The sequence below is a fragment of the Salmo trutta genome, chromosome 36, assembly GCF_901001165.1.
Source record: "Salmo trutta chromosome 36, fSalTru1.1, whole genome shotgun sequence".
Lineage (NCBI taxonomy): Eukaryota > Metazoa > Chordata > Actinopteri > Salmoniformes > Salmonidae > Salmo > Salmo trutta.
The window spans coordinates 27706421-27724345 of record NC_042992.1 but is presented as its reverse complement, the minus strand read 5'-3'; the positions used below and the strand labels follow the sequence as shown (position 1 = coordinate 27724345).

General features: G+C 46.7%; 1 protein-coding gene across 1 annotated transcript in view; it reads right to left on the bottom strand.

The window, feature by feature from the left end:
- LOC115175768 (protein Jumonji) overlaps window positions 1–17925 on the bottom strand; it is a 92648-nt gene that overhangs the window by 50387 nt on the left and 24336 nt on the right. Inside the window, exon 2 of the mRNA XM_029735251.1 lies at window positions 2671–2794. Coding sequence (XP_029591111.1) covers window positions 2671–2794 — 124 coding nt within the window. The remainder of the gene's footprint in view (window positions 1–2670; window positions 2795–17925) is intronic.

Below are 17925 nucleotides of genomic sequence, written 5' to 3'. Positions count from 1 at the left end.
CACTGCTACTCCTACTGCTCTCTCCTCGTCTGCCCACGTGTTCTCGCATACCCCGAGAGCATCTGGTCAGCGGGGTGGTGGCACTGGAATCCTCATCTCTCCCAAGTGGACATTCTCTCTTTCTCCCCTGACCCATCTGTCTATCTCCTCCTTTGAATTCCATGCTGTCACAGTCACTAGCCCATTCAAGCTTAACATCCTTATCATTTATCGCCCTCCAGGTTCCCTTGGAGAGTTCATCAATGAGCTTGACGCCTTGATAAGTTCCTTTCCTGAGGATGTCTCACCCCTCACAATTTTGGGTGACTTTAACCTCCCTACGTCTACCTTTGACTCATTTCTCTCTGCCTTCTTTTCACTCCTCTCCTCTTTTGACCTCACCCTCTCACCGTCCCCCCCTACTCACAAGGCAGGCAATACGCTTGACCTCATCTTTACTAGATGCTGTTCTTCTACTAATCTCACTGCAACTCCCCTCCAAGTCTCCGACCACTACCTTGTATCCTTTTCCCTCTCGCTCTCCTCCAACACTACTCACTCTGCCCCTACTCAGATGGTATTGCGCCGTCGCAACCGTCGCTCTCTCTCTCTCCTGCTACTCTCTCCTCTTCCATCTGCTCAATCCTCCAACCAATCTCCTGATTCTGCCTCCTCAACCCTCCTCTCCTCCCTTTCTGCATCCTTTGACTCTCTATGTCCCTTATCCTCCCGGCCGGCTCAGTCCTCCCCTCCTGCTCTGTGGCTTGACGACTCATTGTGAGCTCACAGAACAGGCCCCCGGGCAGCCGAGCGGACATGGAGGAAAACTAGTCTCCCTGCAGACCTGGCATCTTTTCACTCCCTCCTCTCTACATTTTCTTCCTCTGTTTCTGCTGCTAAAGCCACTTTCTACCACTCTAAATTCCAAGCATCTGCCTCTAACCCTAGGAAGCTCTTTGCCACCTTCTCCTCCCTCCTGAATCCCCCCCCTCTGCGGATGACTTCGTCAACCATTTTGAAAAGAAGGTTGACGACATCCGATCCTCGTTTGTTAAGTCAAACGACACCGCTGGTCCTGCTCACACTGCCCTACCCTGTGCTTTGACCTCTTTCTCCCCTCTCTCTCCAGATGAAATCTCGCGTCTTGTGACGGCCGGCCGCCCAACAACCTGCCCACTTGACCCTATCCCCTCCTCTCTTCTCCAGACCATTTCCGGAGACCTTCTCCCCTACCTCACCTCGCTCATCAACTCATCCTTGACCTCTGGCTAAGTCCCTTCCGTCTTCAAGAGATCGAGAGTTGCACCCCTTCTGAAAAAACCTACACTCGATCCCTCCGATGTCAACAACTACAGACCAGTATCCCTTCTTTCTTTTCTCTCCAAAACTCTTGAACGTGCCGTCCTTGGCCAGCTCTCCTGCCATCTCTCTCAGGATGACCTTCTTGATCCTAATCAGTCAGGTTTCAAGACTGGTCATTCAACTGAGACTGCTCTTCTCTGTGTCACGGAGGCTCTCTGCACTGCTAAAGCTAACTCTCTCTCCTCTGCTCTCATCCTTCTAGACCTATCTGCTGCCTTTGATACTGTGAACCATCAGATCCTCCTCTCCACCCTCTCTGAGCTGGGCATCTCCGGCGCGGCCCACGCTTGGATTGCGTCCTACCTGACAGGTCACTCCTACCAGGTGGCGTGGCGAGAATCTGTCTCCGCACCACGTGCTCTCACCACTGGTGTCCTCCAGGGCTCTGTTCTAGGCCCTCTCCTATTCTCACTATACACCAAGTCACTTGGCTCTGTCATATCCTCACATGGTCTCTCCTATCATTGCTACGCAGACGACACACAATTAATCTTCTCCTTTCCCCCTTCTGATAACCAGGTGGCGAATCGCATCTCTGCATGTCTGGCAGACATATCAGTGTGGATGAACCTCGGCAAGACGGAGCTGCTCTTCCTCCCGGGGAAGGACTGCCCGTTCCATGATCTCACCATCACGGTTGACAACTCCCTTGTGTCCTCCTCCCAGAGTGCTAAGAACCTTGGCGTGACCCTGGACAACACCCTGTCGTTCTCCACTAACATCAAGGCGGTGACCCGATCCTGTAGGTTCATGCTCTACAACATTCGCAGAGTACGACCCTGCCTCACACAGGAAGCGGCGCAGGTCCTAGTCCAGGCACTTGTCATCTCCCGTCTGGATTACTGCAACTCGCTGTTGGCTGTGCTCCCTACCTGTGCCATTAAACCCCTACAACTCATCCAGAACGCCGCAGGCCGTCTGGTGTTCAACCTTCCCAAGTTCTCTCACGTCACCCCGCTCACTCCACTGGCTTCCAGTTGAAGCTCGCATCTGCTACAAGACCATGGTGCTTGCCTACGGAGCTGTCAATCACCACCTTCCAGAGACACCTGAAACCCCACCTCTTTAAGGAATACCTGGGATAGGATAAAGTAATTTTTCTAACCCCCCCCCCAAAAAAAAAGATATAGATGTACTATTGTAAAGTGGGTGTTCCACTGGATATCATAAGGTAAATGCACCAATTTGTAATTCGCTCTGGATAAGAGCATCTGCTAAATGACGTAAATGTAAACAACTAAACACAGTAGCCCATCACAGGTCTATGAGCATCTAGACAAAAGGCTGACTGGGTCAGTGGTGGAGAGAAGAGTCCCTGGAGAAACTCACCATTTGTGTATTTGGTTCCATCTCCAAGCTGCCTTTTCTGAGCAGTCTTGAACTCCTTCAGGGAGAGATAGAGCACCTTCCTCACATCCCTCTCCTCTGACCAGGGGATCCCATCTATGTCATCCTAAAAACAAAAGGACAACTGGTTAGCAATAGGATGTTACCATTAGCATAAGATCAAAAAGCATTACAAGTAGCACCAAATGCACCATGTTTCTCACAACATAACCATGACCCACAGAAGACAGAAAGATGATTCCTCGCGAAACTAGAACAAAACCATGATATTTTGGGTCCTTCAGAAGAAGCATGACATATTTCCTATTTACAGTTGAAGTCGGAAGTTCACAAACAAGTTTTAATGACTTGTGGAGTGTTTCAACCACTCCACAAATTTCTCGTTAACAAACTGTAGTTTTGGCAAGTCGGTTTAGGACATCTACTGTGTGCATGACACAAGTAATTTTTCCAACTATTGTTTACAGACAGATTATTTCACTGTATCACAATTCCAGTGGGTCAGAAGTTTACATACACTAAGTTGAATGTGCCATCACACAGCTTGGAAAATTCCAGAAAATTATGTCATGGCTTTAGAAGCTTCTGATAGGCTAATTGACATCATTTGAGTCAATTGGAGGTGTACCTGTGGATGTATTTCAAGGCCTACCTTCAAACTCAGTGCCTCTTTGCTTGACATCATGGGAAAATCAAAAGAAATCAGACCATCAGAATTTTTTTTAGACCTCCACATGTCTGGTTCATCCTTGGGAGCAATTTCCAAACGCCTGAAGGTACCACGTTCATCTGTACAAACAATAATACGCAAGTATAAACACCATGGGACCACGCAGCCGTCATACCGCTCAGGAAGGAGACGCATTCTGTCTCCTAGAGATGAACGTACTTTGGGGAGAAAAGTGCAAATCAATCCCAGAACAGCAGCAAAAGACCTTGTGAAGATGCTGGAGGAAACGGGTACAAAAGTATCTATATCCACAGTAAAACGAGTCCTATATCGACATAACCTCAAAGGCCGCTCAGCAAGGAAGAAGCCACTGCTCCAAAACCGCCATAAAAAAGCCAGACTACGGTTTGCAACTGCACATGGGAACAAAGATCGTATGTAAAGATTGTAGGTGTATGTAAACTTCAACTGTATATTTGTTCATATATACACACTGAACAAAAATAGAAAAACGCAAGATGTAAAGTGTTGGTCACATGTTCATGAGCTGAACTAAAAGATCCCAGAAATGTTCCATACGCGCAAAAAGTGTATTTCTCTAAAATGTTGTGCACAAATTTGTTTACATCCCTGTTAGTGAGCATTTCTCCTTTGCCAAGATAATCCATCCACCTGATATGCCACACCTATCAAGAAGCTAATTAAACAGCATGATCATTACACAGTGCTGGGGACAATAAAAGGCCACTCTAAAATGTGCAGTTTTGTCGCAACACAATGCCACAGATGTCTCAAGTTGAGGGAGCGTGCAATTGGCATGCTGACTGCAGGAATGTCCAACAGAGCCGTTGCCAGATTTGGATGTTAATTTCTCAACCATAAGCCGCCTCCAATGTCATTTTAGAGAATTTGGCAGTACATCCAACTGGCCTCACAACCGCAGGCCACGTGTAACCACACCAGCGCAGGACAACCACATCCGGCTTATTCACCTGCGAGATTGCTTGAGGTGGAGGGGGGTGCAGAGGAGGATTTGTATCTGTAATAAAGCCCTTGTGGGGAATTTTTATTTCTGACTGGCTGGACCTGGCTCCCAAGTGGATGGGCCTATGCCCTCCCAAGCCAACCAATGGCTGCGCCCCTGCCCTGTCATGTGAAATCCATAGATTAGGGCTTCATGAATTTATTTCAATTGACTGATTTCCTTCTATGAACTGTAACTCAGTAAAAGCCTAATAATTTATTAATAGGGAGAATATGGCGGTGTAGTATGACTGAGGTTCCAGTAGTTTCCTTTGGCTGACAGACAGAGGATGTTATTGAAATCAGGGTGACAGACATCTTAAACACACCACTTCCTTTTCCTACAGGACCATTTCATCTGACAATAAACCTTCCATCTCTGTACCATTTGTGGATGGACAGTCAATGAAGCAGCGATAGTTACAGCAGTACACTGCCAGGAAAGACCGAAGAATGGTACGGTGACATGGACTTCCATTACAGGACACCAACTTTCCAACATGCTTCATTATTAAGGTCTCCAGTGTCTGAGTACAGAAATAACCTGCTTCCTACACCGAGCAGATTTACTGTATAACACTTATAACCCTGCTTCCCCTCACAGTACAGCGCCGCATCCTACACAGTTGTACTAGGCTAATGTTTGATGTGTAACAACACTAATGATGAGGAAATTAGATTAAAACAAGAGTGAACAAACACGCTGGATCTCTACTGAAATAGCTGTAGGGCAATTCCATGGTAACGGAATTACTCTCAGATCTTTCACTTGAAAATGTATATCAAACAAAAAAAACATTGATTTCAAAGTTTAGCAAAACCATAGAGCTCTATGAACAAGTTCCACTTTTACCAAAACACACAGGAAGAACTGTACAGATAAAGTTTGGTAACAGAATAAAATTGAGATTTTACTGTAATTCTGTTACCAAACTTTGCATCTGCACAGTTTCCAGTAAAATTGAAATCAACGTTTTTTTTACTGTGTAAATTGTTCAAATTAATCATTGTGCATAGAGTTGTGTATTGTTTACTTGGAAATCAAATGTTTTTTTGTTAGGCATACATTTTAAAGTTACTGTGGAATTGCCCTGTAGTGATCATCAGTAGTGGGCTTCACTGAGATATTGCATGATAATCAAAGTGTTGGTGGAGGTTAGACTGTCAATAGACTGTCTCCTCCTGATGAAACGGAGGGGTGACAGCCATGTTTCCCTGCCGACACACACACACACACACACACACACACACACTCGACTGTCTTTCGCTGATGCTGTGCACCACCACTCCTCATTACACTTAGCTTCGACTGCAATATCTCAGCCTGCGTGTTTGTCAGTCAAAGCTAAGTGTAATGAGGAGTGGTGGTGCACAGCATCAGCGAAAGACAGTCGAGTGTGTGTGTGTGTGTGTGTGTGTCGGCAGGGAAACATGGCTGTCACCCCTCCGTTTCATCAGGAGACAGTCTATTGAGTCTAACCTCCACCAACACTTTGATTATCATGCAATATCTCACAACACCTCTGGCTTTGCACTCAGAGCTGACCAAGAATTTGCATGAATTATTATACAAATATTTTTTCCCCTCTCTTCCTCTTGGAGGCTGGCAGACTGCCAGAGTCACTTCCTCATCTCCGTACATGTGGTGACGCAGCGGTGTAAACTGCGGAGTGCTGGACCATCATTAGCCGAGAGCCCTGAAGAGACGCAACAAATGTTGCAAATGTATTTTTACAACGTCAAATGTCAACGGAAAAAGAACTGCGAAAGCAGTCAAAAAGGTTCACAACCCTCTACGGAAACAACTCAGCACTGTTACATCTTTTAAAATGGGACTTTATTCTGCGGATCGCGGGTCTTAACAGACATGCAGCCCTGCCCATCTGCTAAGTAAGGGCTAAACCCCTTAGACTCATAACTAGGTCTCAGCTCCTCTCTAAACCCTCAGACCTACTGAGTCATACATCACAACATGTTCATCCGACCAAAAACGGTATGGAAATCCAACATTACTATTGTGCCTTTGCTGTAAGTAAAGCCGGTTCTGTCAAATGGCACAACCGACAGTTTGACTGACGTGGGTAGGCAGAGAGACGCATGAGTGGGTAGTTAGGCAGCAAGGCAGGCAGCAGGCCGTCGAGGGGGCTGACTGACTGACGGAGGGATGCTAGGCCTCTTCAGAGAGGGAGAGTCGGGCTGCTGGCAGAGCAGGGCTGGGGCTCAGATGAGAGCTGTGGTGCTGGCACCACCACAGAGACAACACGCAGCACTGAGCTGACACCCCCTGCCCGCTGACACCCTCCCCTCCCGCAGGGAACCCATAGCCTGCTAATGAGCGCTGGGGCCTCTGTGTCTACTGGAGCAGCCCGACTGGAACACAGCACGCTCTGCGACACACACACACACACACGTTTTAGGGGCCCCAAAGGGACTCAGAACACACTGCCTTTCATACCACAGTGCTCCACCTTGGCAAACACAGCGAACAGAAAGACACACGGAGGATCCTCTAAACGACATCAAGAGCTTCTACTCCTTTAACATTCCCACTGAGACGAGCCAGGATGGGAGAGGTGGGTAGTCCCATACAGAGACTAAAGGTGGGTAGTCCCAAACAGACGTCTGTCACAGCAGACGGAGCCACTCTACATCAGACGACACGCTGGCTCCCTCATCACACTGTAAACACGCGCCAGTAGAGACTGTTAATAGACGCCAAAAAGAAACTCCATATCAACTTGTGAACCCTTTAGCATCTGGAACCTCCCCAATAGGCTTCAGGAAGAAACGTAGTCTACACCTGACTGTTAGGAGGCTGCTGTTTACACTAGAAGCACTGTGGTATGGTTATTTATACAGGGTTAGTACCAGGGTCTAAAGCAGGGACATTTGCAGCTGTCTTAAAAGGGGAAATTTCACATTCATCATTTCCAGCACCACCCCAACATGTGAAAATGGTGTGTTTCCAATGTCATCATCGGTGTGCATTGTGTGATTTTGACCAATTACTTGTCGTCATTGGAAAACACGTCTCTACCATTTTTACTACAAAACACATCATTTTCACATACAGGGGCTTCAGAAAGTACTCATTCCCCTTGACTTATACCACATTTCATTGTGTTAGACTGAATTCAAAATTGATTAAATATATTTTCTCAATCACACAATACCACATGAAAGTGAAAACATGTTTTTAGAAATGTTTGCTAATTTAAATATTTAGTTTAAAAAAGTATTCACACCCCTAAGTCAATCATTTGTAGGAGCACCTTTGGCAGCAATTAATTACAGCTGTGAGTCTTTCTGGGTAAGTCTAAGAGCTTTCCACACCTGGATTGTACTTAGTGTTTTAAGCCCTGTTAAATTGGTTGTGGATCAATGCTAGACAACCATTTTCAGGTCTTGCCATAGATTTAAATCAAAACTAACTCGGCCACTCAGGAACATGCAGTATTTTTGTTAAGCAACTCCAACGTAGATTTGGCCTCGAGTTATGTTATTGTCCTTCTGAAAGGTGAATTCATCACCAGTGTCTGGTGGAAAGCAGACTGAACCAGGTTGACCTCTAGGATTTTCACAGTGCTTGGCTCCATTCTGTTTCTTTTTTTATCCTGAAAAACTCCAGTCCATTTTTTGCAGTGTTACTTTAGTGCCTCGTTGCATGTTTTGGAAGATCTTTTTTTTTTTGTTACAGGCTTCCTTTCTTCTCCCCCCGCCCCCGCCCCCCCCCCACACACACGCACACACACACACACACAACACGCTGTCAATTAGGTTGGTATTACAACTACAATATTCTTGATTCATCCTCAGATCGCTCCTATCACAGCCTTTAAAACTCTGTTTTAAAGTCACCATTTCCTCTCCGGCATCTGAGTTAGGAAGGACGGCTGTATCTTTGTGACTAGGTGTATTGATACACCATCCAAAGTGTAAGTAATAACTTCACCATGCTCAAAAGGGATTTTGAACGTCTGCTTTTTTTTTACCCATCTACCAATAGATGTCCTTCTTTGCCAGGCATTGAAAATCTCCCTGGTCTTTGTGGTGGAAATTGGGTGCTCGACTGAGGGACATTACAGATAATTGTATGTGTGGGGTACAGAGATGAGGTAGTCATTCAGAACTCGTGTCAAACACCATTATTGCACACAGAGTTAGTCCATGCAACTGTTACATTTTTACTCCTGAACATATTTAGGCTTGCCATAAACAAAGGGTTGAATTCTTCAACTCGACAAACTAATAAAATTAAAAACTGAAACGTCTTAACATGTCGAAAAACATAATTCCACTTTGACATTATGGGGTATAGTGCGTAGGCCAGTGACCCCCCCAAAAAATCTAAAATTTAATTCGTTTTTAATTCAGGCCGAAACACAAGACGTGGAAAAAGTCAAGTGGTGTGAATACTTTCTGAAGGCACTATGTTGACGTTGGGGTGGCGCTGGAGATGAAGTAGAACTTTTTTTGAAATGTCCTTTTAAGAGCAACATGCGTAGTAACGGGATGAAGGTTGAGGTTCCTGTAGAGCAACATGCGTAGTAACGGGATGAAGGTCGAGGTTCCTGTAGAGCAACATGCGTAGTAACGGGATGAAGGTTGAGGTTCCTGTAGAGCAACATGCGTAGGAACGGGATGAAGGTCGAGGTTCCTGTAGAGCAACATGCGTAGTAACGGGATGAAGGTTGAGGTTCCTGTAGAGCAACATGCGTAGGAACGGGATGAAGGTCGAGGTTCCTGTGGATCTTATAGAGCAACATGCGTAGTAACGGGATGAAGGTTGAGGTTCCTGTGGATCTTATAGATCTTATAGAGCAACATGCATAGGAACGGGATGAAGGTTGAGGTTCCTGTGGATCTTATAGAGCAACATGCGTAGTAACGGGATGAAGGTTGAGGTTCCTGTGGATCTTATAGATCTTATAGAGCAACATGCATAGGAACGGGATGAAGGTTGAGGTTCCTGTGGATCTTATAGAGCAACATGCGTAGGAACGGGATGAAGGTCGAGGTTCCTGTGGATCTTTTAGAGCAGCTGGTGAGATGTCCCATATTGTCACGTCACTGCGTTATAAACCCCTAACACTTCCCCTCTAAAGCCACCTGATCCATTAAGACCAGGACTAATATAATAACCTGCACAAAGACAACAACCGTTTCATCTGTCAACTAACATTGCATGATGAATGGAATAAAGCTTGAATCTAGTTGTAGAAATAAAGATCAGGTTTTATCTGCAAAAAGATAATTGAGATAATTGGCTTCAAGTCTTCTCTTGAATTGGGGGATTTAGTGTACTATATAGGTAGAGAACATTGAACAGAACAAGGATATGTCAATAACTCAATTTTGACAAAAATGCAGATAGGAAGAACCATTGTTCCAATCTCTTGAGATGTCTGTAGTATGACACATGACAAAATAAAAATGGTCTTGTGAGAAGTACAATAATAGAAACATGGTCACTGCAATGAGGAATGAAAGACGACTTGTTCTTCTAACCTACTGTGTACTGTAAGAGGATTGGCTGAGCTGTTTGGTGCCGAGAGAAAGAGGAATTAAGTCCATCTAACCAAGCAGGAAGTTCACACACCCCTTCATTTCACAGTGAAGAAAAAAAACAACAACACACACACACAGGAGAGGGGTTGTCCCACATTCAAAACAAAAGGAACACGCGTGCATTGGTTCACATAGCAGACTAATAATAGCCTGCTGATGATGGTCTGGATCTCATCAACCAGAGAATGTGGGCCAGGAGCCAACTGAGATCAGGCTGAAATGTGTTATACAGTACACACACACACACACACACACACACACACACACACACACACACACACCACATGTGTCCCAGATGCATAGCTCAGTCAGTGCTGGTGTATTTGTAACAGGGGTTTTCACACAGACTTACGCAGCACAATAACTCTTTCACAGCCCCCCCCCCTGCAAACTTTTACTTAGCTTACAGATACGTGACACACTGCAAATTAATTGGAGAGGTTGCAAAGCCAACAGGATTTCACCAAGTCACCCGTCACAAAGGAGTGTTCTGGAATACAGCATAATTCAATTCCAGAGTGGAGGGCTGAGTCGGTCACTCAGTCCGCTCTTAGTAGGAGAAGTGCTGAGCAGACCAGGACGAGCGCAGAGAGAGAACGTAGGGTTAACTGGTGTGTGAGGAACTTAATGTCGTCACCTCCTTACACCTGTACCTCAGCGCATTGGAATGCTCGCAGCGTATCCACAGGGTCTCCCTTGAACACCCTCACGCTGGGATTGACCACATTCCTGTTCCCAGTCTCAGACCCACAGCACTTCCATCTGCACCAACAGCATTCTGAAACATTATCCCGTTTCGGGGACTTTGGAAATGTTAGGGGCTGCCGACGCCAAGGGGGGAAAGAGGGGTGTTGCCTCGCGTCTCCTCGCTGTATCCCTGTGTGTCCTGCCCCCCCCCTTACCCAGCCGACCGTAAACACCCTGAGAGAAAACACTGTTGATCTGAGACACACTGCCAGACTCCATAGAATGTATTTAACAGAAGGAGGGATGTAGAGAGTAGTTTCTCTTCCTCTTCACTCTCTCATGCCACACTCACTCGTGCCAGAGCTAAAGCCAGCTGAGCATGTCTAAGTGACAGACTGCCACTGCCATTCAGCCCTGTCGAGCACAAAATGCTATCAGACTCAAACTGGAGCAGAAAGATAATGTATGATTTAAAAGGAGCAGGGAAAGGTGGGCAGTGATTATTTTGACAGACAAATGCCAGAGGGAATTCCATAGGCGCTACAGGGAGGTTCCAGAGTCCAAGTTTGACCAATAAAGAGGCTTTGTCAACCAGGCTGACCACCCTTGACCAGTGGTGACTGGTCAGTCAAGTCTTCAGACAACTGAAGGAGAAACAGAGTCCAACTGGTCAGAATAACAGCGTGCGTATGCGTACACTGGAACCTCAGTGGATGCCGGCAGATTCAGGAAGTGACCCGGGGGAAAGGGGGGGATGGACAGGAAGTCCAAAGCCTCATTACTCCACTAGACTGAGGTGAAATGGTCTGAATCCCACTGGCAGAGATAGTGTTTTCATCCTAATAGAGCCCAGCTAATAGAGCCCAGCTAATAGAGCCCAGCTAATAGAGCCCAGCTAATAGAGCCCAGCTAATAGAGCCCAGCTAATAGAGCCCAGCTAATAGAGCCCAGCTAAGAGCCCAGCTAAGAGCCCAGCTAATAGAGCCCAGCTAATAGAGCCCAGCTAATAGAGCCCAGCTAGACGGACCTCCCACTACCCACCTTTCCAAATTAAAACATTGTCTATCAAGAAGTGGCAGTTAACAATACATTAACAGGAACACATGTTGGTCAGTTGACATGAACATAGTGTGGACAGTAGCGGGGATGGGACAGGGTTTAGTGTGGACCGAGAGGTCGGATAGGACAATGACCACTAATTCAGCCTCAACTAAAGTGGACCAGCAGATAAGGAGGAACTAAGCCATAAGACTGCTAAATAGTTAGTTAAAATAGCTACCCAGACTATCTGCATTGACCCTTCTTACACCAACTCTGGACTCTTCACATGCATAATTAACAGCAGTGTATCTTGTTGCCTAGTCAATTTATCCCTACCTGTATGTACACGTCTACCTCGTACCAAGTCTATGTGCAGGGCTACTGGTACCCTGTGTATATAGCCAAGTTACCGTTACTCGTTGTGTATTTAACCCTACCTGTATGTACACATCTACCTCGTACCCCTGCACATAGACTTGGTACTGGTACCCTGTGTATATAGCCACGTTACAGTTACTCGTTGTGTATTTATTCCTGGTTATTATTCTATTATCTCCATTGCTGGGAATTATTTAACTGTTTGTCTACACCTGTTGTTTACGATGCATGTGACGAACAAAACGTGATTAGTAATAGGACTAGCACACTGCATCTCGGGTTTCCCCCCTTTGAGAACCCATTGGATGTGTGAACAGTGAATGTCTCATCTGGTTTACAGAACGCGCACACACACACACACACACACACACACACACACACAGCAAAAGGCTGTATTCAAAGCCTGCAGTGCTACACACACACCCTCTCTGACCCATATTTTCAATAATCTGAGAGGATTAAAAGAATGTTGGTGTATTTAAAAAGAGGATGTATTGTGAGTAAGAAAAAAAACAGCATTGTACCTCAGACCTGAAACAATCCTTGAACACCAAATCAATAGGATTTTCATTACAGAGTAGCGTATGCAGAGCCAAACCCTAAGAGATCAGGCTGAGCTTCCTGGGGACAGCACTGTGTGTGTAGGCCTCTCCATGGCCATCGTCACTGGGTCTCACTCCGAGTCACCACAACCCTTACAATCTGCAGAGTCGACTCATCAAACATAGCACGCACACACACACACACGTCAGCATTGTGCTAGAGCTGGAAACAAGCAGCGCACAGTGAAAGCTAGCCTGCCAACCAACCAGTCCCCACACCTGCGTTGGTCTGTTGCGAAGCAGGCAACACCGTTTCAGGGAAACATGTCAATTCAGCAGCATGTCACTACTGTTATCCACTCAGTCGGGGGGTGGTTCAGACCACCACAGAATATGATCTCTCACACCCTTCAACTCAGAAGATAATTATATTACAACAAGAGCAGACAGCTGTAGGTACACACACACACAGAAATGGAATACAAATGAGAGAGGAGGCGGCAAACTGCAGGTCAGGAGAGAGAACTGTCACTGAGCAGGAGAAAGAGCTTTTAGAGGCCATTTAAAGACTCCCACTTCCTGCTCCACTCTGCTTCAGTGCCAGTCTGACTAAACCTGGGAGAGAGCCAGACAATGAGTATATGCACAGTAATAATTCGATAAACTGATTATGGCAGTAGGCAGATTATGCAATAGTCATGTAAACACCTCACTCTGCTCATCTTAAAAATCGGCGTTCCAGTGGTGTATTTGATCTGTTCTTGTGCCAGCACCAGCCCAACGAGCCTCCATCTTCAGCGAGAGTGAAGGGAGTTCGGAACAACCGAATGTATGAGTCTTCGAAGTACAAACCTTAAATGTCCGGACTCAGAATCAGGCGCTGTGGTAGAACGTTCATTTTGATTGCCGATTTTCTGCATTTATTAGAGTTAGTGCATCCAATGAATCTGATTATCCACAATAAAAAAAGAAATCACCTTATTGTGTGCATGTAACCATAGCTGCTGAAGCATGCGACTCCACCACCCACTCCCTCCGAGTCTTTCTGTCTCCTGGGGTGAATCAATCTTCCTGTTCTCTTATTGAAATGAATGAGCACTGAACGCTGAGGCTCCCTCCCACGTCCACCTGCCTGTCCCGGGATTATTATTCAGCCCTGTCCCCTGAGACCTAGAGCGACACGGACCCACCTTGTTTACACCATGTGACTCACTAAGACTGGCTTCCACTGCACCACATGTTATGTTGAGTACATGTAGTCATAGTTTAAATGACTCCAATGGTAGTGTATGAACACTGAGGAGGAAAGGAGCATGGTAGGAACAGAAGAGAGAGGAGAGAGCGAGCGGGGTGAACAATGCAGGACCTGTGTGTTAGCCCTGGGAGCTTTCGCGCCTCCTCTCACAGCTGGTAGAAATACTTTCCAAGCTGTTGGCAGCAGCAGTAGGGCTGGAGCCTGGACGTGTTGCAGCGAGTGGCGAGTAGTAGAGTGTAACGGGGGTGTCAGGACACAGAGCAGCGGGCGGGGGGGGGGGGGGGGGGGGGGGGGTAAATGATGCAGTGTTCTGGGAGGCCCTCCTCAACCCTGCCACTCACTGGCCCTGTGGTACACTACTGGGCCTGAGCGCTGATCGAGCGCATGTGTTGAAGGAGGGTGAACAGCTGTTTTCAGATGACTGTGCTTCGGGTTTAAGTAGAGTTTAAGCAGAGAGAGTCATTGGTGAGGGTCAGGTTGAGCCAGACGTCGGGAAATCTAATTAGAATCCATTTGTTATTGGATAAAAACGCTGCCCCACCATAGAAACCGCAGTGCGTGTTGTAGCGTGTGTGTGAGGTCAAGCCAGTTTCCCTCGAGCCCGACTACCAAGCACCGCTCAGCTCTTTCTTCATAATATCCATCAGAGCAACACATTCAGGCTCCCATCCACAGCACATGGGCCTGGTGTCTTTGATAAACCTTGGCAGTGAGTTGATAGTTCAGAGGCCATTATTATTTTATTACTACCCGTCAGTGTGTGATGCAGGGTGAAGCAGGGTGGGGGTAGACGGTAGGGGTCCTGGTAGACTGCGTCACCTGTTTCTCTTTGGTTGACCTGTCTGAGTTTCAACCTACACACCTCACCCCAGACATTTTAGTGATGTAAATAAATTCTCACCTGCTCCTGCCTTGAACTCACTTACTCACTCTGCATCCTGTGTCCTCCTCCCCCAGGTCACAGAGGCTCAGTGAGCCAGCCAGATCCTGTGGAGTTCCTCAGCCCTGTAAAACCACAGATGTGTGCTGCATCCGCCTCACACACACACAATCGCTCAGCAAAAGCCTCCATTCTCCTCTAGCTCCATATGGACTTGCATTAATTGCGAGCGACAGGGGTCAGATGGAACATATGTCGACCCTGACACACTTCACTTCCTAGAGGGATTCTGCTGCAGAACAGAGACCACGTTGGCCATGGAGACTGACTGCTGAGGGACCGACCAACAAAATGGCTACTCTTTCCAAACTAACACAGAGAGCCTGTGTACTGTGAGCTTTTTTCCATTTTGAGGCTTCAGAACAACAGTGTATTCAGGCTAACAGCATGACTGAAATAAGCCAATACATCATGGTCCAGTCAGCCAGGCTCAGTCAGCCAGCACCAATCTGTCAAAACAGTCAGCCAGTATCAGTCAGACAGCACCAGCTTGTCAAAAGCAGATTCACAGAAGAGTGATGACCATCTCAGTTTACCACGAGGTTAGCAGTAGTATGGCTATAACCAGTAGCTTATCTTAGCTGATCCAAAGCATACCATTACGGTTAGAAGAATGAACACGGCCTTCTCCTGTCCTCTCAACTTTACAGAGAAGTCAAAAGAAACAGATCTGGCAGCAACCACTAGGACCTCACACTTTGCTATGCTTTTTTCCCCCCACATGGCTGGGAGAGAAAAGTTTACACACACACACACACACACACACACACACACACACACACAAGTGAGGGACATACAGACACAAACAGCCACTGTGGGCCTTTAATTATCATTGCAGTCCACTGTGTTCTGTTTATTCAATCTGACACACTGACCCAATTTAAAACAGAAAGGGAAATTAAATCTACACTTCCCTGTTCACCAGCATCCATTAACTTGTCATTGTTAGTGGCCGTTTACAAGACAGTACAAAACTAACGCCCAGCGCTGGCGGGCAGAAGGAAATTACACCGCATTGCGAAGGCAACAAAATGAAATAAATGATTTAGTGAAATGTTTAATAACATAAATCACGCGTAACAGCAGCCAGCCAGGCTTAAAAGCGGAGCAGGCTGGGCTTCTGGAGGGTAGAACACCCTGGAGCCTGCAGGAGGAACGGTCTGGACAGAGGGGGACACTTCAAAAAATGTCGAAGCTCTGTACGAAGCTCTGTGGGAGCAGGAGAGACCGAACACATCTGTGGGAGCAGACAGGAGGGAGGGATAACCGAACAGAGACAAGATCATGTCCAGGGGGCTGCACCAGAGGGGTCAAGGGTTAGAGGTCAGGGGTCAGGCAGGCAGCCGGCCTCTGGGGTTAAAGGTGACTCGCAGCAGACACCTCTAAGTTGCTCTGCTCAAAGAGCCTGTCAATCAATATTGATTATTTACCATCCCGAGTCTCCCCCACCCTAACCCTCATAGCCCCAGGGTCTCTGCTAGATAGAAGCCCCTTTACATGACAAAGTGGTACTGGAGAGAAAGGCAGAGGGAGGGGAAAGAGGACAAAAAAATAAAAAATATATATGAAAGAAACTCTTCAACACCAGGGTGGCTGAAATCCCCATAGCACCAGGTCCATCGTCAGTACCCTGCTTTTAAACCGAAGGATCAGAGGGACAGGGCGGCTCGTCGCCTACAACGTCAATCTGGTCCTGGTAAAGATTCCGTTGGAGTTTAGATTCCCAGAGGGAGAACGCCCTCATTAAACCATCTGTCAGGTGAAACCGATCCCACAACCAGCTGAATCCATCCTGACAAAGGAGGAGGAAAGGAGAGGGGGAGGGGGACAGGTATTGTGTCTCATATTCTGGGTCTTTTCATCCCTGGTTGTCTTTCCCCTCCAGGGTGAAACTAGAGAAGGTGTTAAATGTTCCCCTGACAGCGTCTGACCTGGATATCAGCAGACAGAGGACAGGGTGCTAGCTCCATCAAATAGACAATTCTCTGTTTAGGGCTCAGAGGGAATTCAATTCATCCAAACTGGTCAACTAGAAGACAAGAGCCAGTCAATACATATAGGCTAGGTCTAGAAGGAATTAAACCTGGCTTTCATGAGAAAATAGACCAAATGTATGACATTGATGTTGTTTTCTTCTGCAGGAAAGAAAGTTCTGTTTCAGTGGCAATGTTTACTTCCTGAAAGAACTGACAGAACTTCCCTTAGGTCCATGATGACAGAGCTTCCCAACGGCCCAATCAGAGCCCTCCTCAGGGAGAAGTAGTAACCAATCCCACCTAACACCTTCAGACATGTCAGCCCCCCCCCATCAATCACTGACAGCATCTAAATAAACAAATCATACCTCCCATCAATCACTGTCTATTTAAAGACACCCACAGTCAGGCAGTTTGAAATCGCTGCCAGGTTGTGTACATGCGACGTGTGCCTGTGTGTCGGAGTGTGTGTGAAATGCTATATTTTAACGAGAGAATATAGCTCAAGGAAGTCCATGGGATTTGCAGAGGAACACCCTAGATTGGAATATGATTTACAATGCTAATACACTGGATCCACTGGTGACAGCATGTTGTTTTACGACCTGCAATGAGGAGGCTGGTTTTGTGGCTGAGACAGTCGGTCCCTTCCAGCTCTGTTTAATGACCATGGCATGTGTGGCACTGGGAGCAGACAGACTGTCAGCTCTGACAGTCACTGGGACATAATGTTATCACATTAGCAGCAGGCCTGGATCCTAAGAAACTCATTTCTGATATCTGGATATTGGAAGCAAACACCAGTTTGGTCATTCCACAGTCAGAGGTCAAACCAGGTCACATAACTATTACCCGCTGATCCGGATAAGCATCTGTAGTCCTACTAGGAACCTTACCGGCTACACCGGTGCCGTTACCGGACAGGTACCGAACACCTCACTGTGCACGTCATGACATGTCTGTGACTCGGTCACTGCCCAGCCTGATCCTACGCGGATAACACTCATCCCAACCGGCTAAATTTCTATCGTGTTCATCCCCAGAGCTTAAGGACAGTGATAGTTTTGCCTTTCGGAGGAGAGGAGCAGCACGGTCTCTCACTGACCCTGACGGAGTCATAACTTAATGTTTGTGGAGGTTTTTTACAACCTTGTAGG